This window comes from Triplophysa rosa, linkage group LG15, assembly GCF_024868665.1.
Source record: "Triplophysa rosa linkage group LG15, Trosa_1v2, whole genome shotgun sequence".
NCBI classification, from domain to species: Eukaryota; Metazoa; Chordata; class Actinopteri; order Cypriniformes; family Nemacheilidae; genus Triplophysa; species Triplophysa rosa.
The window spans coordinates 3,371,189-3,395,044 of record NC_079904.1 but is presented as its reverse complement, the minus strand read 5'-3'; the positions used below and the strand labels follow the sequence as shown (position 1 = coordinate 3,395,044).

Genomic DNA, 23,856 nt, shown 5'->3' with positions numbered 1-23,856 from the left:
GGGGGACTTCCTGCCGGCTGCCCTCATCCGGAAGGAGCCATCGCCGGCCGCCAGGGGGCGGAGGAGGAGCGAGGGAGCGTCCAGTACCACCGCATGGCACCGCGAGGAAGAGCCTCTCGGCTGGTTGAGGACCGAGCGACAGCGTGTCAGGGAACCGGACAAATTTTATTTATCCTCTCTCCCCTCTCCCGCCCCTGTCGCCCCGGGTGCTTCCGTCTCCGTTCTCTCGTCTTGTCGGTACATACCCCCAGGCGCTGGGGCCATTGGGACTGGCCCCCCGGGGGGGAGTAGGCACAGTCCTGTGGGTACCCCCGGCCTGTGAGGGGCAATGGGGGTATGTGATGAGGGAGGCGTGACGAGAGCCGTGGGAGGAGGAAGCGAGGCCGGTGTAGTGTTTGATAATGAGCGTCAGCTGGGCGCCACACCGGCCTCGTATCTCCCACGGAGGAGATCGGAAGCATAAAAGGCCGAGCAACAGGAGAATATGGTGAGAGAGGACCGGGCATGGACAGTTAAGTTTTGTTTATGTTCGTGTGGCCGGCAGTCGTCCGTGAGGGGCTGCCGGCCTGTTTTACTGCTGTTTATTGTTTATTTATTTTTGATTAAAATGTTTAAATGTTCGCCGGTTCCCGCCTCCTTCCTTCCATTTTATTAAGCTTTATTACACCTACCATCTGAGAAAAAAAGATGCAATTTGTGAATTTTGTGCCATAAACGTGCCTCTGTCCTCTGTGAGGGGAAACAATGGTGGCCGTCAATGTACACTTGTATTTTCAGTGAACACTTGTTCAAAAGTAACCTTATGTTAACACTGGGTATATTAGTTATTGTATTTTTAGCCGTTAATCATAACGTCATACAGTTTTGTGATGCAGGGTTACACCATGTCTACACCCAACCCGACACGACAATAGAATGCTTTAAAACCCATTATAATTGTACAGTAAATTTTGTCCACACTGGATGCGGCACGACAAGACAAACCCATTAAGAACAAGCCGTCTGTCGTGTTGTGTCACGTTGCACCAGTCGCATCCGGTGTAGACACGGTGTTAGACGTACATAAAATTAATTGAAAATGCAATGATGAGCAAATCCTAATCATGTAGTACTAACAGTATTAAACTTTATTGTTTTTCATTAATTTTATGTGCAATTCAATACGATATTAATATTAATATAACCTAACTGGTGGTATAAGGCAAGAGATTCTGCACAAAATACAGTATAATCAGAAAATAGTAACGTCGCTCTGACAGCAATCTGGTGGTTTTTAGTGATTAAACTATAGCGGTGGTTGCTGTATATGGGTCGCAAGTGCCCGAAACTTGTAGTTTGTTCATATCTTCAGGGTTTTTCCACCATGGAGAAATTCGAGGTGGCCGCCTCCGTCAAATGTCGCGCCGCCTCAGGCTCTCGCCAAAATATGTTGTGAGTCTTCACAAGAAATGCTGCGTGCATTTGACAGACTGTCATTTGTAACTGCAGTTGCGACATTACACCACAGTGTAGGCACTGTTTCGTTATCGGCACACTGAGGCGCTAAAAAGAGTTGCAGAACAAGAGCCAGCCTGTGTTTCACGGCTGTTTGTGTTGCATCCAACTACGTTTAATTTCTTGAAATCTATTGAATTAACATGACGTACACCATTGTAATGTCTTTAGCTGTGCAGCTGGATCGTTGAATCAGCGTATACTTTACACAGCGTGTTCGCCAGTATGAACACACATTGCGTTCAGAACGACTCGCACACGAATGACTCATTTGAACCGATTCATTTAAACTATTGAACTTTTCAGTCACTAGCGAATATAAGAGATCCTTGAATCATTTAAAGTGAACCACAGAGAATGCACGATGTGAATGAGCTTTGCTCATTTAGTAAGACTGGTTAATTCAGTTGGCTATTGTGGGCTGAAAAGTTAGTTGAAAATGATAAAAAAAGCTTTATTTGATTAAAAAAAATTCTGTTTGGTTGAATAAAAGTAGTGTTTTATATAACTTAATAATTGTAATTTTTTATCTTTATTAGAACTTTTAATATGTCAAACTCAAAGTCACTTTGGTTAAGCCACTTAAAGGTACGGTAGGTCTACGTGTGTGTGTGTGTGTCTACAAGATCAGGATGGCACCACCTCCGCCTCATTTTGAGCCAGGAAAAACCTTGATCTTTGTTGTTCTTCTGATGGGAGGTGAATCAAATGGTTGGACACAGCCCTCCTGGCTAAGACCAGTTTCTCCTAGTCCTTTATTATTAATGTGTTTTAAACTGAGCTGTCAGATCAGTAGATTTTTTGAAGATTTACTTTTGGGCTTTTTGCCTTTAATTATACAGTAAGGTACAGTAGGGGACAGAAAAGGAACACAAACTGGGACTCTAACTCAGGTTGCCTGACGAGCAACCGTGGCACATATGTCAAAGCCCAGCCCGCAAGGCCATCGGCTCAGACAGAATTGGATTTCATAATTTGGAAAGCAATGTATATTTTATGTACAAATTAACCCATTTTCACATGCCAGGGGCGGATGGGAAGCAAAAATGGCCCTGGAGTTTTCGGTCCACATCGGACCTTCACCTCTTTTGTCGACGGGGGGGATGCGAGTTCAATTGCATCAGCCCTCCACCATTTCTGTTGATGAAACGATTGATGTGTCATTGCGTTACATGTATACATATATGTCTTCGCGTATGTATACCTGTCCCGTGCGTCCATTACGGCCCCATACATTAGCGGCCCACCGGGAAAATTTCTGATACTCCAGATGGCCGGCCGGTCGGTGGGACAGCCGCTCTGGACTTTGACAGAATGTTCAACTGGTCAGTCCGCCCCTGTCACACGCTCTTACATCTTAGAAATAGATGTAATTTACTATAATAAGTGCCCAGGGGGTGATGTAAGACAGTAATGGGTGCTTATTCATTTATGTTGACTTATGCCTTATGAATTATGTAAAGTAAAATGAGTGAATTTGGTTACAGTTCCATGACACACATACATACAGTAAAAACAGATGCGGCACAACAAAGGTCACAACATCAGAGTGTATGTGTACAGTTATAAAAGCAGAATAGTTTCAGCATGTGACAAAATCTACATTTAGAAAAAATACATGTATGCAGTTTTTTCATTTTACATAGTGAAAGATCTTTATGCATGTGACACAATTTGCTAAGTGCAAAAACAACAAACACTCAATAAAATGCTGCACACTGAGATCACATCAGAATGAAATTAGGTCAAATAGTGAAAACACTGATATCAGAGGAGTTAGGTTCAAATATTCGCAGTGTTAAAATAATATAAAGAGTTTTTCTGAACCACGGATAGAAAAGTCCATATATGATGGGGTTTATGGTAGAATTCATGTATCCTATCGAGTCAAATACATCAAAGAGTTCCAATGGAGTGGAAAAGTTCAGGTAGGGGTCAATCAAGGCGCATGTAAAATATGGCAACCAGCAAAGGATAAAAGCACCCACAACCACACCGAGGGTTTTTGCTGCTTTGCGCTCAGATCGCCGAGAAGTCTTAAACGTGTTCTCATGTTCAGGCTGGTTTCCATCCCCAATGTTTCTTGCATGCTTTTTAGCAACTACAAAAATCCTCGAGTACAGTCCGATCATGACAGAACAAGGCACAAAGAAAGTAAATAATGTGTCTAAAGCTGACCACAATGCATTGAAATAGAGACTGCAACTTCCTATACATTCTATTGATGCAAAATATTCATCCATTCCTTCCTCGTTGGCTTTTGAGTACACGAGGCCGAAAGAATAAAAAGCAGCCAAGCTCCAGCTTAACAGCACCATGACCCAAGCAACAGGTATAGTGACTCGTGTGGGGTACTGAAGCGGATGACACACGGCCTGATATCTATCAATAGCAATAAAAATGAGATGAAAAATAGACACAGACGTGAGAAACAAGTCAAAACTGGAGTGAAACAAACAGATGGCTTCACCATAATACCAGCAGCCAGTCACAGAGCGAACGATACTCAACGGCATAAACATCACTCCCACCAAAAGATCCGCCAGAGCCAGAGACATCACCAGTATATTGGTGGGTGTTTGGAGCTGTCTGAAGTGCGCTATTGAGATGATGACCACTGAGTTTCCTAGAATGGTCAAAATCATCGCTGACAGCAATATGATATAAATCACTGTCTGTGAGAATATGCTGTATGTGTATTTAATGCAAGAATTGTTCAGTGCAGGAAAACAAAACTGTGTGGAATCATATTCTTGCTGTGATAAATCCATCCTGCTTGTTGTGTTTTCTTTTTCTCAGTTTCAGAAATGAGAATCTATTAAAAGCTATCTTAGTTTGACTACTTGGTGAGTAAAATGTAAAACAAACGTTAACAGTGACTGAACAAGCACTTACATACTCTTCATGGTCTCCTTTGACACTCCCACATGGTGAAGCAACAAATAACAGTCAAGCCCTCATTAAAAATTAAAAGAATACAGATTAATATTACATTATTGTCTGGTTCAGCTCAGTAATTCTTTTGGACTTTTTATAGCTTTTTTTTATTGGATGGCGGAGATTGAGAGCTAGAGGAAGTTATGGGATGAAAGGTGGGGAACAGGAGACATGAAAAGGCCACAGGCCGGGATCCGAACCTGGGTCGCCCGATGCTACAATATGTCGGCACACAGTCCACTGGACCACCGGCCCCAACAGCTCAATAACTCTTAGGCCTGGTTTCACAGACAAGGCTTAAAGGAGACATCAGATGAAAACCCCACTTTTTCTGTGTTTGAGTGCTATAATCGGGTCCCTGGTGCATCTTGCAACCCAGAAAATGTGAAAAATAAGAACCCAGTAAGTTTGTTTTGGTGTGCCTTTCCCTGCAAGCATGTGAGAAACCGAGCCGTTCAGATTTCGCTCTGATTGTGACGTCCAAAGCGGATTTTATTATGATGTTACCGCCCCTTAATCTACACAGTTCCACCCACCGCGCTCCGCCATTGTTGTTTTCACAAGCGACAGCGGTGTACATGACGCCATGGCTAAAGTTTGTGGACAACATGCAATGTAGTCGCTGCACAGAGTCCAAACCTAGGAAGAGACAGGAGTGGATTTATTTTATTTTTAGTGGAAATCCATCAGAAACCATAAGTAAAAACCTGCTTGTTTGCGCGAATCACTTCAAACCGGACTGCTTTTTCAACCTGGGACAGTACAAGCATGATTAGCTTCAAAGTTGTTCCTCAAGAGGGATCGAGACCGACTGAACGAGACAAAACTGCCGATGTAAGAGATATTTATCAACAGTCTGAATTGACGTACATGTGCCGTATATATAGGAGGATAACGTTAGCATACGATAGCGAAGGGAGCTAAGTCAGTCACAGGCTAAATAGAACATTCAAAGCCAGTGTTAAACTTACTGTATGTAAGTGCAGATGGACACTTGGAGTTTAGCTGTATGAATGTTAATACATTATGTGCGTTAATATGTTTAGCCTGTGGCAAGCTGTTTGTTTTGCTAATGAACAGGGGCGAACACTGGGGTTAGTTTCATTTTAAACGTCTCAAATCATTCGTCCTAAGGCTGAAAATCTGTCACAGCAAACTAGTTATGCTCTCACGTTGTGTGTGTAATGTTATAACTTGTCAATGACAAGCGCTAAAATCCATGTAATTCTGCTGAGATCTGCAGTGGATTCCGTGGAGTTTAGGTAAGCATACACGCACAACGTAAGCGCATTAGGATGCGCTGTTTGCTGTGACTGATTTTTTGTCTCCGGACGAATGATTTGAGACGTTTAAGATGAAACTAACTGCAGAGGAATTCAGGAAATATCATTTAGCTAAACCATTGCAATGGCAGTACTACCTGTCTTAACTGAATATAACTGAAAATATACTGTATCAGCGCCATTGTTTTGTCTCAAGATACAGTAATGTATTCTTCTAAGGCATTTTTATAAAAGCAACATAAATACCTTAATTCAACTAAGGCATAGTCCTGGCTTAAGCTAAACCGTGTCTGTGAAACCAGGCCTTAATCATTTATTTAAAGCATCTGAATTTGACTGAACTGTAAAGATGACAGTGATAATAAAAATATTCTACTGACTCTAAAAAATATCAGAATAAAAATGCTCATCTGCATTAACATGCCATAGGCCTTCTACAGGGAGGCATGAGAAATCACATTATACCATTTGAGAAAAACACTCTTAATACTTATTTGAGCCTAATCTACAAGAAAAAAATGTGTGTATGTAGTATTTTAATAGTGTATGTGGAAATACACATGTGCAGCTCCAGTTCAGCCAGATGTTCGCCACCTGATGATGACTGCAGCCACGATCTTGGTCAACCAAAACCTCTAAGAATAATATGGGACAGACTTGATGATCTTTTCCCCCCTCTTTTCTTCTGATCTGCCCGGCTGCTTCTGTAGAATCTTAAAGCTTATAAGCAGTATTGATAATCTCTCTTGTCGCAGCAGTGTTATGTTAATGTGCCAAAGGAGAGCTGGCCCTCCCCATTGAATCTGGTTTCTTACTATATTTTTTCCACCACATTTTATACACTAATGGAGTTTTGGTTCCTTGCCTCTGGTTGCTCACTGGGAGACTGCTGACAATGCTTCTCTGGTTTTACACTTCAGAAACATACATTTCACTTTCATTCTGCATTAAACTTCAACACATACATTCTATTTGCATGTTATGTTATCATTGCAAAATTTTCAGGTTTCTTGTCATTTCCAGTCATGACAATAATTGCATTCTTTAAGTATGTTTGCTGATATGGTGTTGAACATCGCCTTTTTGTAAACCAACAATTTGTACCTTATTCAGATCATAACTTAGGAGAGTATGTACAGTAAAAAGAACAGAATAGCTACAGCATGTGATATTTAGAAAAAAATACATTGCTGTATGCCGTTTTTACATCTTACGCATGTGAAAGATCTTTATGTATATGACACAATCTGCTAAATGCAAAAATAAAAAACACACAGTAAAATGCTGCACATTGAGATCAAATAGTCAATAGTCAAATAGGTGCTTCTCAAGAAAGATCACAAGATAAGAGAGTCACAGAGTCACATGTGATTAAGGTTAAACTAAAAAAACAGATCAAGATCATCATATAAAGTCAAATAGTGAAAACACTAATATCAGAGGAGTTAGGTTCAAATATTCGCAGTGTTACAATAAGATAAAGTGTTTTTCTAAACCATGGATAGAAAAGTCCATATATAATGGGGTTTATGGTAGAATTAAAGTAGCCTAACCAGCTAAATGTATCAAAGAGCTCAAATGGAGTGGAAAAGTTCAGGTAAGGGTCCATCATAGAGTTGATAAAATATGGCAACCAGCAAAGAATAAAAGCACCCACGACAATACCGAGGGTTTTTGCTGCTTTGCGCTCAGACTTTCGAGAAGTCTTAAACGTGTTCTCATGTTCATGCTGGTCACCAATGTTTCTTGCATGCTTTCTAGCCACAAAAAAAATCCTGGCGTACAGTCCGATCATGACAGAACAAGGCACAAAGAAAGTAAATAATGTGTCTAAAACTGACCACAATGCATTGAAATAGAGATTGCAAGTTCCTATACAGTCTATCGATGCAAAATATTCATCCATTCCTTCCACATTGGCTTTTGAGTACACAAGGCCGAAAGAATACAAAGCAGCCAAACTCCAGCTTAACAGCACCATGACCCAAGCAACAGGTATAGTGACTCGTGTAGGGTACTGAAGCGGATGACACACGGCCTGATATCTATCAATAGCAATAAAAATGAGATGAAAAATAGACACAGATGTGAGAAACAAGTCAAAACTGGAGTGAAACAAACAGATGGCTTCTCCATAATACCAGCAGCCATCGACAGAGCGAACCATACTGAACGGTATGACCATCACTCCCAGCAGCAGATCCGCCAGAGCCAGAGACATCACCAGTATGTTGGTGGGTGTTTGGAGCTGTCTGAAGTGCGCTATTGAGATGATGACCACTGAGTTTCCTAGAATGGTCACAATCATCGCTGACAACAAAATGAGATACAACATTGTCTGTGTGATTATGCTGTTTGTGTTTTTTATGCAAGAATTGTTCAGTGCAGGAAAACAAAATTGTGTGGAATCATATTCTTGCAGTGATAAATCCATTCTGAATGTTTTCATTTCTCAGTTTCAGAAATGAGAATCTATTAAACGCTATCTTAGTTTGACTACTTGGTGAGTAAAATGTAAAACAAACGTTAACAGTGACTGAACAAGCACTTAAATACTCTTCATGGTCTCCTTTGACACTCCCACATGGTGAAGCAACAAATAACAGTCAAGCCCTCATTAAAAATTAAAAGAATACAGATTAATATTACATTATTGTCTGGTTCAGCTCAGTAATTCTTTTGGACTTTTTATAGCTTTTTTTTATTGAGAGCTAGAGGAAGTTATGGGATGAAAGGGGTGCAACAGGAGACATGAGAAGGCCACAGGCCGGGATCCGAACCTGCTACAGTATAAGCCTGCTGCAGGGAGGTATAAAAAGTCACATTATCCCATTTGAGTCTCTGTTACAAGAGCAAAACTCGTAATACTTATATTTAACCCTAATCTGAATATTTACTGCAGCACTAAGACCAGTGGAGACACATTATTTACATCCGCCAGACTTTAAACACACATATACTTTAACAAGAGGTTTTAAAAAGCACCTTTGGCTTAAAATTGTGTGTGCGTGCAGAGAAGTCTTGTTTGTTTAGGCTCCAGATACACAAAAGCAATTTTAAGCGGCTGAAACCCCGGCTCCAGCTTTTAACCAATACGCTTTTGTTACTATAATACAGCGAGTGTGAAAAATGTCAGGTGCCGGCACTGAGCGTGGGAAAAAAACGGCATCTGCTGTAATTTTTTTTTAAACGCGGAGCTACCACCAGCAGATCGGCAAGAAAAAAAAGCTTCGGTGGACACGGACACTTTCAAAGTAACATCGCCATCCACTGGCCTGGCATGCTGCAGCATTTTTATTCATTTTCCCAAATCCATGTAAATGCAGATCGTTCTGACAATGCAGTCGTATGTACATGAAACTTTTCCAACATCTCACGGCAAAAACGTACGTAACTATTTTACGAGATTTCGCATGAATTCAATCTCATTTGTACATTTTTTTGTACGATTTGCTTTTGCGCCAGTGAATTTAGGTTTAGGGGTAGGGGTGGGGCGTCAGTTTAGCTTTTTTCTAGTAATCGTACGCTTTGTACGATTTACAACGTATATATTCATACGAATTAGCCACCTCTTAAAATAGTTACGAATTCCTGTGAGATCAGGTTGAACTTTTTAAAAACGCTAAAAATAAACTTTTATCGTGTAAATGTGGCCTTATACACCAGCGGAGTTTTGGTTCCTTGTGACTGTTGCCTCTGGCTTGCTCACTGGGAGATTGCTGACATTGCTTCTTGGGTTTTATACCTCATAAAAATCCTACATTTAACTTTAATTCTGCATTTAAATTAAATTAACACATATATTCTATTTTTCAGGTTTATTGAAACTTTTTTCTAGTACTGACAATATATGCATTTTATTAACATTTTTTTAACGATATCGTGTTCGTACTTCAAACATCATAATTTTGTAAATAGGTAAACATCAGTGGGTTGACAATCCAACGTAGAATTTATTTCATGACCACTGCCTTATTTTGTGTAAAACAAAACAAAAAATTGTGAAAAGTGCTATATAAATTACCAAGATTTTCACTGTGGTTATGTGATTTGTGCACTTTATTTAGAAAATACTTCGATAGGGAAACATTTGCTAAATATAAAAAAAAAACCATTATATAACTGTATGTAAAATAAAACTCTACGTAACAGTACATTTATACTCCCTGCTTTCTTTTTCTTTTGAAATCAACAATTTCCCTTATTCATTTCGCAACATAAAAGAGTCTGTACAGTTAAAAAAGCAGAACAGTTTCAGTTTGCATGTGGTAGAACCTAAATTTAGAAAAAATACTTTGCTCTATGCAGATTTTAATTTTATGTATGTGAAGATACGCAAAGTATTTACTAAATTAATGTGTGATGTGAAATAGATGCTTCACAACAAAGATCACAACATAAGAGAGTCTGTACAGTTATAAAAGCAGAATAGGTACAGCATGTGATAGAGGTTAGACTTATTTTTTTTTAAATAAAAAAGATAAATAAGGATCAAAACCATACGAAGTCAAACAGTGAAAACAATTGTATCAGAAGAGTTAGGTTCAAATATTCGCAGTGTTACAATAAGATAAAGTGTTTTTCTAAACCATGGATAGAAAAGTCCATATATGATGGGGTTTATTGTAGAATTAAAGTAGCCTAACCAGCCAAATGCATCAAAGAGCTCAAATGGAGTGGAAAAGTTAATGTAGGGGTCCAACATTGAGTTTAGAAAAAATGGCAACCAGCAAAGGATAAAAGCACCCACGACAATACCGAGAGTTTTTGCTGCTTTGCGCTCAGATCTTCGAGAACTCTTAAACTTGTTCTCATGTTCATGCTGGTCACCAATGTTTCTTACATGCCTTTTAGCCACAACAAAAATCCTTGCATACAGTCCGATCATGACAGAACAAGGCACAAAGAAAGTAAATATTGTGTCTAAAACTGACCACAATGCATTGAAATGGAGACTGCAACTTCCTATACAGTCTATAGATTCAACTTCCATTCCTTCCACATTAGCCTTTGAGTACACAAGGCCGTAAGAATACAATGCAGCCAAACTCCAGCTCAACAGCACCATGACCCAAGCAACAGGTATAGTGACTCGTGTGGGGTACTGAAGCGGATGACACACGGCCTGATATCTATCAATAGCTATAAAAATGAGATGAAAAATAGACACAGATGTGAGAAACAAGTCAAAACTTGAGTGGAGCAGACAGACGGCATCTCCATAATACCAGCAGCCAGTCACAGAGCGAATGATACTAAACGGCATGACCATCACTCCCAGCAGCAGATCCGCCAGAGCCAGAGACATCACCAGTATGTTGGTGGGTGTTTGGAGCTGTCTGAAGTGCGCTATTGAGATGATGACCACTGAGTTTCCTAGAATGGTCACAATCATCGCTGACAGCAATAGGAGATTCAACACTGTCTGTGTGAATATGCTGTATGTGCCTTTAATGCAAGAATTGTTCATTGCAGTAAAACAAAAATCATATTCTTGTGATAAATCCATTCTGCCTATTGCGTTTTCTTTTTCTCGGTTTCAAAAACAAGAATCTATAAAAAGCTGTCGTAGTTTGTCTTCCTGGTGAGGATGTTAACAGTGACCAAGCTGAACTTAAATATTCTTCATTGTCTTCTGTGACCCTCCCACATAGAGAAGCAGCCAATAACAGTCAAGCCCTCATTCCAAATTAAGAGTTGAAAACATACGGATTAATATGACATTATTGTCTAGTTTGGCTCAATAATTCTTAATGATTTAGATATAAAGCATCTAAAGTGCCTATTTGATTAAACTGTAATGATGACAGTGATAATGAAAGTTATGCAATTTTTATCTCACAGCACCAGTAGAATTATTATAAACAACTGTTTCTAGCTATCTTCCTATCTACTTGAATAAGGTAGACCGATATCTCTAAAATTCAACACCCACTACAGTGCACTAAAGCAGGGAGCAGCTATACTTTCCTACTGTCTAAACAATTCAAGACCGTATTGAGGCAATGCATCGCAACTTGCCAAACAACCAAGCACAGGCAGCGCAACGCACCGTGAACTAAATGGATCAGAAAGTATCGAGATGCTCCAAAACAAAATGGAGCTGACACGACGTCTCGTGCAAACGCCGCTTATCTTTTGATATCCAGATATCTTCGGATATCTATCTCCATGGATATCTAAAATAATCCAGATCTACATTCTTAAAAATAAAGGTGCTTTACGATGCCATAGAAGAACCTTTTTTGTCTAAACGGTTCCATAAAGAACCTTTAACATAATGCAAAATAATGTTTGCATTCAGGATAATGCATTATTATTACTTTTTTATTATTATTATTTTAAGAAATAATTTAGCATGTAACAAACATAAGGGCACATTTCAATCCAATTGTAACTGAAAGGCATAAACAAACAAGTGGAATATATGGGCAATAATTCATGTCTTGTCTTATTTCATGTCTTATTTGACCAGTTGTTCCAAACTGTATGACTTCGTTCCTCATTCTATGATCCTCATTCTTCTACGATAAGTAGATTGATAACCACAGTCAACATTTCCTTCAATTGTATGGAAAGAAGGATGAAATGAAAGTGAAAAATGACTGAGACATCTTTTGGTGTCTTGTGTCATACAGGTTTGGGATAAAATGGGGTTGACTGAATCACAGAGTTTTGACTGGTAAACTATATCAATGAGGCTTATTGTATTCTCAATTACCCAGTGGATGTTACATATTTTTCCAGCTTACAGGATTCAGCAAAGCTAACAACAGGAATAATTCTTTGTATCACTTCAAGTCCCCCTGTTGTGAAGAGTCAGCATCAGAGTGGATGAAGTTAATATGAATGGTTCATAGTTCAAGTGGCTTTTATTGTCATTTCAACAATATACAGTGCAGTACACAGTGAAATGAAACAACGTTCCCCCAGGACCAAGGTGCTATACATACTTAAGACATAAACACACAGACTACATAAACAGACATTTAGTGCAAAAACGTGACACGAATAAACCACAGTACACAGCGTTCAACATCAGAGTGCAAACAAGTAGTTAAACATTGTCCATGTAATCATACTGTACACAACGTTCAATGAAGAACTAGCAGCAGTGTTGGTGCAAAAATATGCAAGTAGGGCAGTTATTGGTGCAAATGTGCAAACAGGGTGTTAAAGTGTATATGTTAGTCCTGAGTCTTTTAATTTAGGAGTTGAATGGCTTGTGGAAAGAAGCTGTTGCACAGTCTGGAGCTGAGGGCACAAATGCTCGGGTACCTTTTTCCAGAAGGCAGAAGGGTGAAAAGTGCGTGAGAGGGGTGAGTGGGGTCAGCTAAGATGCTAGTAGCTTTACGGATGCAGCGTGTGGTGTATATGTCCACGATAGAGGGTAGAGAGACCCCGATGATCTTCTCAGCTGTCCTCACTGTCCGTTGTAGGGTCTTGTGGTCTGATCCGGCATAGTTCCCAAACCAGACAGTGATGCAGATGCTCAGGATGCTATCAATAGTCCCACTGTAGAACGTGGTCAGGATGGGGGGGAGGGAGTGAGGGAAGTGGGCTTTTCTCAACCTTCTCAAAGGAAGAAGAGACGCTGCTGGGCTTTCTTGGTGATGGAGCTAGTGTTGAGGGACCAGGTGAGGTTCTCCGCCAGGAGGCCACCAAGGAATTTGGTGCTCTTTACGATCTCCACTGAGGAGCCGTTCATGTACAGCGGAGAGTGATCACTCTTTGTCTTCCTGAAGTCAACAACCATCTCTTTAGTTTTGTCAATGTTCAGAGACAGGTTGTTCACACTACACCAGTCCATTACACAGCCCTGTGGGGCTCCAGTGCTCATTGTGGTGGTGCTGGAGGTGTTGTTTCTGATCCGGACTGACTGAGGTCTCTCAGTCAGGAAGTCCAGGATAAAGTTACAGAAGGGAGGTGTTCAGGCCCAACAGGTTCAGCTTCTCATTCAGGTGCTGAGGGATGATGGTGTTGAATGCTGAACTGAAATCTATGAACAGCATTCAGATGTAAGTGCTTTTATTGTCCAGATGAGTGAGGGCCAGATGGAGTGTGGTGGATATGGCATTGTCGGTGGAGTCTTTTGGGCGATACGTGAACTGCAGCGGGTCCAGTGAGGGGGTCAGCATGGTCTTGATGTGCCTCATGATGAGCCTCTCGAAGCACTTCATGATGATGGGTGTGAGTTCAATGGGGCGGTAATCATTGAGGCAGGACACAGCAAACTTCTTCAGCATTGGGACGATGGTGGTGGCCTTACAGCAGATGGGAACGACGGCACTGCTCAGAGACATTTTGAAGATGTCAGTAAGAACATCTGCCAGTTGGTCAGCACATCCTCTGAGCACCCTGCCAGGAATGTTGTCTGGTCCAGCAGCTTTCCGTGGGTTAACTTTGAGTAGAGCTATCCTCACATCAGCCGTGGTAAGGCACAGCACCTGGTCGCTTGGAAGGGGGATGGTTTTTCTTGGTGTCACTTCGTTCTGCGTATCAAACAGAGCATAAAAGCTGTTCAGTGCATCGGGAAGGGAGCCATCACTGACACAGGTGATGATGTCCTGTAGTTGGAGATGGCTTGGATGCCCTGCCACATGCGGCGTGTGTCTCCGCTGTCCATGAAGTGATTATGGATTTTCTGGGCGTGTGCGCACTTTGCCTCTTTGATGGCCCATGACAGTTTGGCCCTTGCTGCTTTTAGGACCACCTTGTCCCCTGCTCTGATGGCAGAGTCATGAGTCTTTAGAAGCGTGCGCACCTCTGCAGTCATCCACGGTTTCTGGTTGGGGCATGTGGTGATGGTCTTGGAGGCAGTGACATCATCGATGCACTTGCTGATGTAGCTGGTCACTGATGCCGTGTACTCCTCCAAGTTGGTTTAGTTGCCGTCAGTTGCATCCTCCCTAAACATGTCCCAGTCAGTTGTCTCACAACAGTCCTGAAGAGCAGAGATTGCTTCTGCTGGCCAGGTTTTCATCTGCTTCAGAACTGGTTTCGATCGTCTGATGAGTGGTCTGTATGCCGGAATTAGCATAACAGATATGTGGTCCAAGTAGCCGAGGTGGGGGCGGGGCTCTGCACGGTACGCGCCGGGAATGTTTGTCTAAATGAGATCCAGTGTGCTTTCCCCTCTTGTTGCAAAGTCCACATACTGATGAAATTTAGGGAGCACTGACTTGAGATATGCATGATTGAAATCTCCAGCGACAATGAATAGTCCATCTGGGTGTGTGTTCTACAGTTCACTGATATTCCCGTACAGCTCACAGAGTGCTTCCTTAGCATTAGCGCTAGGCGGAATGTACATTTGTCAATTTGTTTATTTAAAGACCTAATCTTAAATGCTGTTATGAATTTGTGGTTAACATTTTTATGTCAGTTTCTTCATTTAAGAACTTAATTATAGTCCTGAATGCTCTCACACACAAAAAATATGTTACTGTTGTTTCACAGTAATGATTCTGATTTATAATTTATGGTTGGTAACATCAAAAACATCAGAATATAATGCTCATCTGCATAAACATGACATAGACCTCATAGAAAAGTACATGATAAAAACAATAAAGTTAAGACATTTTCTGAAAATAAAACCAGTTGAATGTGAGAGGACATTTCTTTTTATTTACTTTGCTGTGGCTGGCTGGACTTTTTTTGCAGATTTAACATTTTTGTTTCCCCTTTGATCGATAAAGAAAAAGATTGATAAAGAAACACATAAATCTAAATCTATGGGAAAGAAAATGTTTTGCTACTTTATATGCAGTATTTTCATTTATGTGCATGTGGAAAATATATGTAGGATAACAAGGTTTTCACAGTTTTCTGTGGTTATGTGATTTGTGCACTTTATTAAAAAAATATGTCAACAATAAATAAACCATGTTGTTCAGTGTGTTCAAAACAAAAATGCTGCACACATCCAGTAGTGAAATCATCTTAATCAAACAGAGAAAACAGTGATATCAGAAGAGTTGGGTTCAAATATCCGCAGTGTTACAATAAGATAAAGGGTTTTTCTGAACCAAGGATAAAAAAGCCCATATATCAAGGGATTTAGGGTTGAATTCAAGTAACCAAGCCAGAGAAATGTTTCAAAGAGCACAGGTGGGGTGGAAAAGTTAATGTAGGGGTCAATCAAAGAGTTAACAAAAAATGGCAACCAGCAAAGGATAAAAGCTCCCACGACAACACCGAGAGTTTTTGCTGCTTTGCGCTCAGATCGTCGAGAACCCTTTAACCTACTCTCATGTTCCTGCAGGTTTGAATCACCAATTTCTTTTAAATGCTTTTGGGCAACTACAAAAATCCTCACATACAGTCCAATCATGACGGAACAGGGCAAGAAGAAAGTTATTAATGTGTCTAAAGCTGACCACAATTCATTGAAATACAAACTACAACTTCCCACACAGTATCTGGATTTGAGAAATTCATCCATTCCTTCCACATTAGCTTTTGAGTAGAGTAGACCGTAAGAATACAAAGCAATCATACACCAGCTCAACAGCACCATGACCCAAGCAACAGGTATAGTGACTCGTGTGGGGTACTGAAGCGGATGACACACGGCCTGATATCTATCAATAGCAATACAAACAAGATGAAGAATAGACACAGATGTGAGAAACAAGTCAAAACTGGAGTGGAGCAGACAGACGGCATCTCCATAATACCAGCAGCCAGTCACAGAGCGAACGATACTCAACGGCATGACCATCACTCCCAGCAGCAGATCCGCCAGAGCCAGAGACATCACCAGTATGTTGGTGGGTGTTTGGAGCTGTCTGAAGTGCGCTATTGAGATGATGACCACTGAGTTTCCTAGAATGGTCACAATCATCGCTGACAACAAAATGAGATACAACACTGTCTGTGTGACTACGCTGTGTGTGCCTTTCATGCAAGAATTGTTCAGTGCAGGAAAACAAAACTGTGTGGAATCATATTCTTGCAGTGTTAAATCCATTCTGAATGTTGTTTCTTATTCTCAAAATAATTAAATAAATAAATGCGGTGACAAGTGACATCAACTATGTGACACTAACATCAACAGGCCCTTAAATTCTCTTCATCGTCTTGTCCGACCCCACCCACATGGCAAAGTAGCCAATAACAACCAAGCCCTTATTAATTACACATTAAAATGATGCAAACTGGAATATCGCAACTTTCCAGCTGAGCAATTGCTCAAAAATCTTGATAAATGTTTTTAGCATTGCAAATGTTAAACCGTGTTATCTTAGACCAAAACTGAACAATGAATTCTTTGTTACTATTAGAAAAAAAGATTTTTGTAATAAAAATGTTTTGCTTTTGACACTAAAGCACCCTAGCAATGTCACAGCCAACCATAAATATAAAGGTGCTGAAAGGTTCTTCACAGCGATGCCATAGAAGAACCATGTTTGGTTCCACAAACCATTCAGTCCATTCAGAACCATCACTTTCTAAACTTTTTATTATCTGAAGAACCTTTTTTTTCGCAACAAAGAACCGTTTGTAAAACAAAAAGGTTATTTGGATGTTAAAGGTTCTTTCTGGAACCATTTAGACAAAAAGGTTCTTCTACTTCTACAGAATATATATCAAGGAAGTGAGTCGGCCCTTTTCACACGCACTCTTAAAAATGGAGGCACTTCACGATGCCACAAAAAAACAATTGAAGAGTTCAGATGCAAAACCCTCTAAGTCCAGACGACGCTTAAATGAGCATTTCTCATCATTTACTTTAAGCGATATCAGATTTTTCAGACCAGTGTGGAATTTAGCGAGTTTTGAAGCAAAATTATTTGAGTAACGTATACTGAACTCTTGAAGAAGAACTTTCTTTTGCAGAATGTGCACATAAGGTTTTTTGTAGTGATAAAGGGTTCTTCAGATAAAGAAGGTAAGAAATGGTTCTTTGAAGAACTAAAGGGTTCTTCAGAGAACCAAAAATGGTTGTTCTATGGCAGTGGTTCTCAAACTGTGGTACGCATACCACTAGTGGTACTTGAAGAGACCCCGGTGGTACATGACACGACAGAAAACTCTATATATTAATTTACATTTCGTGTTTTAAATACAATTTCAAATGTTTAATACATGATTGATAAATATGGAATACATATCAGCCTATGTGCAATTTTAAAATAGTTGAATTATTGTTTATTTATCATTGGTCTATGTAACTCAGGCGCGTGACTGGCAGCTCAAATACAGAGCGCGAGCAGACAGGCGCTTGCGAGTCCCTCACTCTCTCTCTTCCGACGAGCTGCGTGTAAATGAAGTTTCTTTTGTATTTCTGCACTTGAACTGCTGTTTAAAGCTGTTGTTATTGCTGTAAAGTGCTAATCAACACGCGTCTGCATCTACTCGAGGTTAAATCAATGAAGCGCGAGTTGCGATGCAGTAAAGTGTAAGTCTCTGTTTGTTATATACAGGTGTTCTCTTGATGTTTAAGTATACTTATATTTATTTATCTAATGTGTTAAATATTCTTTCCACATTGTTTGTCTTTAATATAAATTTGTAGTCTTTCTGCAAGTCCCCACAAAGTAAATAAATCCCTCATAAAAGTCATTTACAGAGCCCTGTTTACTGTGCACTACAGAAAAGTGTTTTGTGTCCACTATTGCTGACTAACTTGAAAAACATGAAAAAACATGTCCTTTAGTTTGAAAACAGCTGGTAAATAAAAAGGTGTTTTTATTATAATACGTTAGAATTGGAGGACGAGGTGTAAAGATAAAGATTCACAGCTCTCCTATTATATGTTTATTCATGTGATTTTCTATGGTGGTCATTAGGTGGTACTTGGAACAACTCATTTTTATTAAAGTTTGTACTTGATCTGAAAAGTTTGAGAACCACTGTTCTATGGCATTGCTATGAACTTTTATTTTTAAGAGAAGACTCCAGGAAACCACTGTACACTATAAAGTAAGTTAAAATGACTTAAAAAGCCAATTAGATTGTACTGGAAGACCAAAGTCAAATTTTTTCACAACAAAGAACCTTTTGTGCAATAGAAACCTTCTGTGGATGTTAAAAGGTTCTTTATGAAACCGTGCAGCCTGACAGAACCGTTTGGAAACCTTACTGGAAACCGTACTGAGGCATTGTGTGAGGAACGCATGTAATGTTTGCATATCACTAACCCCTTACCCTTTTATGTAAAAAATATACACTGTATTATAGTTTTCTCAATTTTGTATGAAGTAATGGTAAAAGTGATTGTTTAAACACTGCAGGTGACATGTTGACATACTGCTGTCAGTTAACAACACATTTGTTTGTTTAATGCATCTTATTAGCACAATCGCAGTGATGCAACTCCAGATGCTCTCTGTTTGTTCTCCTGCAGGGATCAATCAAAAGTGTGAAGTGTGAGTCCTTCACAGTTTAATGAGGACAGGTGTGAATGCATCTATAAATGTCAGAACGTCTTGCAAAACACGTTTAATTAGTCCCTTTGCTTGCAAAGAGACAATAACACCAAACACTTGATATAATTTCCATACATTTTGCAAAAAAAGGTATTATGTCATAGTTGCTCTGGAAAGGCCCAAAGAATATTTCCACGATTTCATATTGCAATTTATCATTAATAATATGAATTAATACAAAAGACAGACCATTCAAAGGAAAAGGCCTTTAACAATGATCTACTGTAAAACAGTTTTGTGTCAAGAAATAAAACCATAAGAACTTAATGAATTTCAATGCTAGACAGATGCACGTTTCTTGTATCATTCAATACTTGTTCCCCTATAGTCCGACCTCGATTTGTCTTGTTTCACAGTTAAACATAAAACCATTCATAAGAATAAAATTACTTAATATAATATAAATACAAAAATGCATTCTTTAGACGGTTTCATAAGAAGCATGGGCCTAGCCCGAAGTTAATTCCAGCCCGTGTTTGGTTATAATATAACAATTTATTTTATCTAAAACTTATACTGATATTTAATTTATAATAATATTATATTATATGTTAATGATATTAAATTAAATTAAAACTACTTAAGGCCATGTTCACACTTGACTTCTTTTTTGAAGCTACTAGAGTCTGTTTTACATTATAATCCTATGGAGTAAACCGTGTTTTCAAAAAAGTCCTGAGCGCTTTTTTAAACGCCAGCACCAGCGTCTTTTTCTGCAGCTCAGAGCGTCTTGAAAAAAGTTGAACTTTTCTGAAAAAAAACACCCTACGTCAAGCACTTTTTTCACAGCTAACCAATGACCTGTCGTTTCCATTACAACATGCGAGGAACGTGATTGGTCGAGAAGGCTCAAGCTCAGAAAAAAAATGGCGGCCGAAACGCCCGTTGCAGCATAGTTTTGTATAAATGCAGAGGTGTAAAGAGTACCTGAAAACCATACTTAAGTAAAAGTACAGATACCTTGCAGTGAAAATTACTCCATTACAAGTTACAAGTCACCAATTCCAAAACGACTTGAGTAAAAGTCTTTGAGTATCTGATTTTAACAGTACTTGAGTATTTTACTCATACTGAATGTAGGCTCAAAGCAGCACTAGTCCTCAACACTTAAGAGACACTTCAGTGAAAAACTAGAAACAGTTGATTTGTGAGGTGAGCAATCGCATTTATTTTCTTAAATCATAATAAGACTGAACACCTCAAAATTGCAACAAATCATGGTCGACACCATAACCTACGTCATTACAAACACCCTAAGTCTCATTTAAGCTCAAGTGCTCATAAGTAAGCCAAAGTCCTTCAAAAAGGTCTCTTCAATATAACAGATAAATAAAGTAATGTTAAGTAGAATTAAAAAGTCAAAGCCTTTTTGCACTGGACATGCTGGTTTGGGCCTCATCGCCAGCTGCAGTCATGTCCTCATTTCACATACACTGTTAGCCCTTACCTGCCATTTCTACAGTAATATATTGGCAACACTGTTGCCTGCTAGTTACTGTAGGTGTTTTACAGTAAACTACTGCAATGGCTGTTTGAAGATACATTATTAAAGAATCTATTAACGCACTTAAGTCACACAGTCTTAGATGAACAAGTGTAAATAACAGATGAACACAATAAATCTGTCAAGATTTCACCAGAGGAGAATTAAACACAAACATCAATAACATCTTCACATATTACAGACACCACTTTCACTTTATTTCTGTCATCTGTGTAAGATCTTATTGAGATTTAACTCTAGTTCATAGTGGTTCAATTATGTTTTAAGTCACCATTATGGCGATCAGTGTTTGCTTTGGTTGGACTCTTTGACTTTCTTGTAGCTTTAAAATGTACACTTATACAATAACACTGAAAGGGACTTTACAGGAACCGCAACTTTATGTTTGCTTAGTAACTGAAGATACATCTGAAAGAATTCAATCATTAAATAATAATAATATAGCATTTAAGATTTATTAAGATATGTTTGGTAAAGTGATTACATGTTATAATGGAAAGATCTCTGTCAGAAAATCTTTCTTTGCAATTGAGACACAGTTAGACACTTGACATACAAACCTCATCAATGGTGACAAACAATCATGAATGAGTTTTGTACTATGTACCCAGCATGCATTGCAGCATGAAGCTGTTCAGTTGATTGTCACCATTGTTGAGATTCATATGTGGATTGTTCATTTCTCTGTGTCCGACTCATTCTATAGGTTAATATTTTGTCTATATAGTGTGAGAGCACTTTTGAAAATTGAAATACTATACATTCTTTTTACTGGTTTACATCACTTCATGGCAATAGTCCCACCACATGGTCAAATTTTGAGCAAACATGTTTAGAGCACATTTAGGAAGAGTTAGTTTTAAAAATAAGAGCTTTTGTAGATGTGTGACCTACAGTAACTAGCTGGCAACAGTGTTGCCAATATATTACTGTAGAAATAGCGGGTAAGGGCTAACCGTGTGTAAACCGCCAGCGATTGACATCTACCTGATACTGCACTCATATTCATATAAAGAAGCCATGTTGACAAGTTTTTGTAAGTTAGAGCAAAATCCACAAGATTGTAGTACCTTCATTGCCCTGTGAATGGCAATATTAATTATAAGATAGGTGTCATGCAAAATGTAATGTGTAATTGCATTAGTCATTACAAATGTAGTGGAGTAAAGAGTACATATACTTGTTCAAAAATGTAGTTAAGTAGAGAGTAAAAGTTGCTAATATCTTTAATACTCAGTACAACTACAAAGTAGCCAAAAAGATACTTAAGTAAAGTAACTAAGTACATTTACTCCAATACTTTACACCACTGTATAAATGTAAGTTTCATTTTCACTTTCAATAACTTCTGATTGCATTTCTAGCGAGAAATTAGTATTGTAGTTTTTAAATATGTGATTGGTTATTGCAAAGACGCTCTCTGTTTATAATTCAAATAGACTTCCGTTACACTGCCTATGAAGCCTGCCTTCCTGCACAAATGCTATCTTTGAACATTGCCGGCCGCTATTTGTAACCACAACGCTGCAAGCATTTTTCTGAACTAAAAAAGCACCATTGCAACTTTTTCTTGTCAAAAAAGAAGTCAAGTGTGAACACGGCCCAAGTTATAGATTCTTTGCGGAGGTCTTCCGGATGTTATGTTTGGGCAACGTTTGTTTATGTTGCCTCTGAAACTGTCTATTAAAGGGATGGTTCTTTCATCATTTACTTACCCACATGTCATTCCAAACCTGTATGACTTTCTTCTGCAGAACACAAAAAAGATATTTTCAAAAATGTCTTTTCACAAACAACAAAGTGCCCAATTGATATATTTCAAAATATCTTCTTTTGTGTTTTGCAGAAGAAAGAAAGTTCTCAAGAGGGTCTCAAGAGAAAAGTTAGAACCAGTGTTGACAAAGTAGGGATATGGTTGTAGTACTGACGCAATGCTGAAGGGGTAGCACATATAAACGAGTGCTTCCTGCTCCTCTGACCTCAGTGTGGAGTGACGGTACAATTAAGAGTTCTAGTAAAAGGTGAATAAGGTTTTTATGGTAAAACAGCTATGAAATAATGTTCTGTGCTCATATGTAATCTACTCATATTATTTTTCTGGAACAGACCATTTTCCATTTCCAGACAGCCCTATACCGAACGAACAGAACTGAACCTGGGCCTGCCCTCTGCTTTGAATCATTCAACAACTCGTGTGAGAAGTTTGTCTACCCCTCCGAGATTCAGATTTTGCTCTATTTGTTCTTCAGCGCCATAGCGCTCACAACAGTATGTGGTAACCTCCTGGTCATCATCGCCATCATTCATTTCAAACAGCTACACACTCCAACCAACTATTTAATCCTGTCTCTTGCCGTGGCCGATCTGCTAATCGGGGGGTTCGTGATGCCCCCCAGCATGATACGATCTGTCGAGACCTGCTGGTACCTGGGGGATCTGTTTTGTAAAATACACAGCAGTGCTGACTTTATGTTATGCATCACATCTCTGTTACACATATCCTTCATCTCTATAGATCGATATTATGCTGTATGTCACCCCCTTCAGTACCTTAACAAAATCACACCTCCTGTTATCACGCTTATGATTGTTTTAAGCTGGGGTTTGGCAGCCTTTGTCGGGTTCGCTATGATATTTCTAGAACTTAACATTCTGGGCGCCAAGGAGTATTATTCTGATAACGTAGCTTGTAAGGGAGCGTGTGTTATCTTTCAAACGGCCGCCGCCAGCACGGTCTCCTCCTTTATCGCTTTTGGCCTTCCCACCATAATTGCTGTTAGCACATATGCAAAAATTCTCACTATTGCACGTAAGCAATTCAAATCTATACAGCATTCAACACACGTTAGCCAGAAAACCAACACATCTGTAAACAAATCTGAGGTGAAGGCCACAAAAACGCTGGCTATCATCATGGGGGTATTTTTTGTGAGTATTTCGCCCTTTTTTTTCTGCAACCTAATAAATCCGTTGCTTAACCACACAATACCGCTGGCCTTATTTGATGTTTTTTTGTGGATTGGATATCTGAATTCTCTGTGTAATCCTTTTGTCTACGCCTTCTTCTATAGGTGGTTTAGAAAAGCTCTAAGAATCATTCTTTTGGCCAAAATATTCCAAGCTAATTCTTCACGGTTAGACTTGATGGTAAAAGATACCTAGGAATGACAGAATTCCTTGTACATCTGTATACATGTATAAT

General features: G+C 39.3%; 5 protein-coding genes across 5 annotated transcripts; 1 reads left to right on the top strand and 4 right to left on the bottom strand.

Annotated features, from left to right (window-relative positions):
• Positions 1-3,239: 3,239 nt before the first annotated feature.
• On the bottom strand, positions 3,240-4,265 carry LOC130566264 (trace amine-associated receptor 13c-like). The gene has a single exon (XM_057353625.1). It carries the CDS (start codon positions 4,263-4,265, stop codon positions 3,240-3,242), a length of 1,026 nt encoding a protein of 341 aa, XP_057209608.1.
• A 2,863-nt stretch (positions 4,266-7,128) lies between these two features.
• LOC130566231 (trace amine-associated receptor 13c-like) lies at positions 7,129-8,148 on the bottom strand. The gene has a single exon (XM_057353536.1). It carries the CDS (start codon positions 8,146-8,148, stop codon positions 7,129-7,131), a length of 1,020 nt encoding a protein of 339 aa, XP_057209519.1.
• Positions 8,149-10,221: 2,073 nt separating this feature from the next.
• Positions 10,222-11,223, bottom strand: LOC130566190 (trace amine-associated receptor 13c-like). Its single transcript, XM_057353474.1, has one exon. The coding sequence runs from the start codon at positions 11,221-11,223 to the stop codon at positions 10,222-10,224; it is 1,002 nt and encodes a 333-aa protein (XP_057209457.1).
• A 4,440-nt stretch (positions 11,224-15,663) lies between these two features.
• On the bottom strand, positions 15,664-16,689 carry LOC130566194 (trace amine-associated receptor 13c-like). The gene has a single exon (XM_057353483.1). It carries the CDS (start codon positions 16,687-16,689, stop codon positions 15,664-15,666), a length of 1,026 nt encoding a protein of 341 aa, XP_057209466.1.
• Positions 16,690-22,565: 5,876 nt separating this feature from the next.
• On the top strand, positions 22,566-23,816 carry taar10 (trace amine-associated receptor 10). The gene is made up of 3 exons (XM_057353234.1): positions 22,566-22,574; positions 22,761-23,097; positions 23,170-23,816. The coding sequence occupies exons 1-3, from the start codon at positions 22,566-22,568 to the stop codon at positions 23,814-23,816; spliced, it is 993 nt and encodes a 330-aa protein (XP_057209217.1).
• The last annotated feature ends 40 nt before the right edge of the window (positions 23,817-23,856 follow it).

Bases quoted from the DNA above. Each gene is read 5' to 3' on its own strand.
- LOC130566194 (XM_057353483.1), bottom strand. From the start codon at position 16,689: ATGGATTTAACACTGCAAGAATATGATTCCACACAGTTTTGTTTTCCT.
- LOC130566231 (XM_057353536.1), bottom strand. From the start codon at position 8,148: ATGGATTTATCACTGCAAGAATATGATTCCACACAATTTTGTTTTCCT.
- LOC130566190 (XM_057353474.1), bottom strand. From the start codon at position 11,223: ATGGATTTATCACAAGAATATGATTTTTGTTTTACTGCAATGAACAAT.
- LOC130566264 (XM_057353625.1), bottom strand. From the start codon at position 4,265: ATGGATTTATCACAGCAAGAATATGATTCCACACAGTTTTGTTTTCCT.
- taar10 (XM_057353234.1), top strand. The intron at 23,098-23,169 runs GTAAAATACACA...TCATCTCTATAG, and splicing joins GTACCTGGGGGATCTGTTTT to ATCGATATTATGCTGTATGT.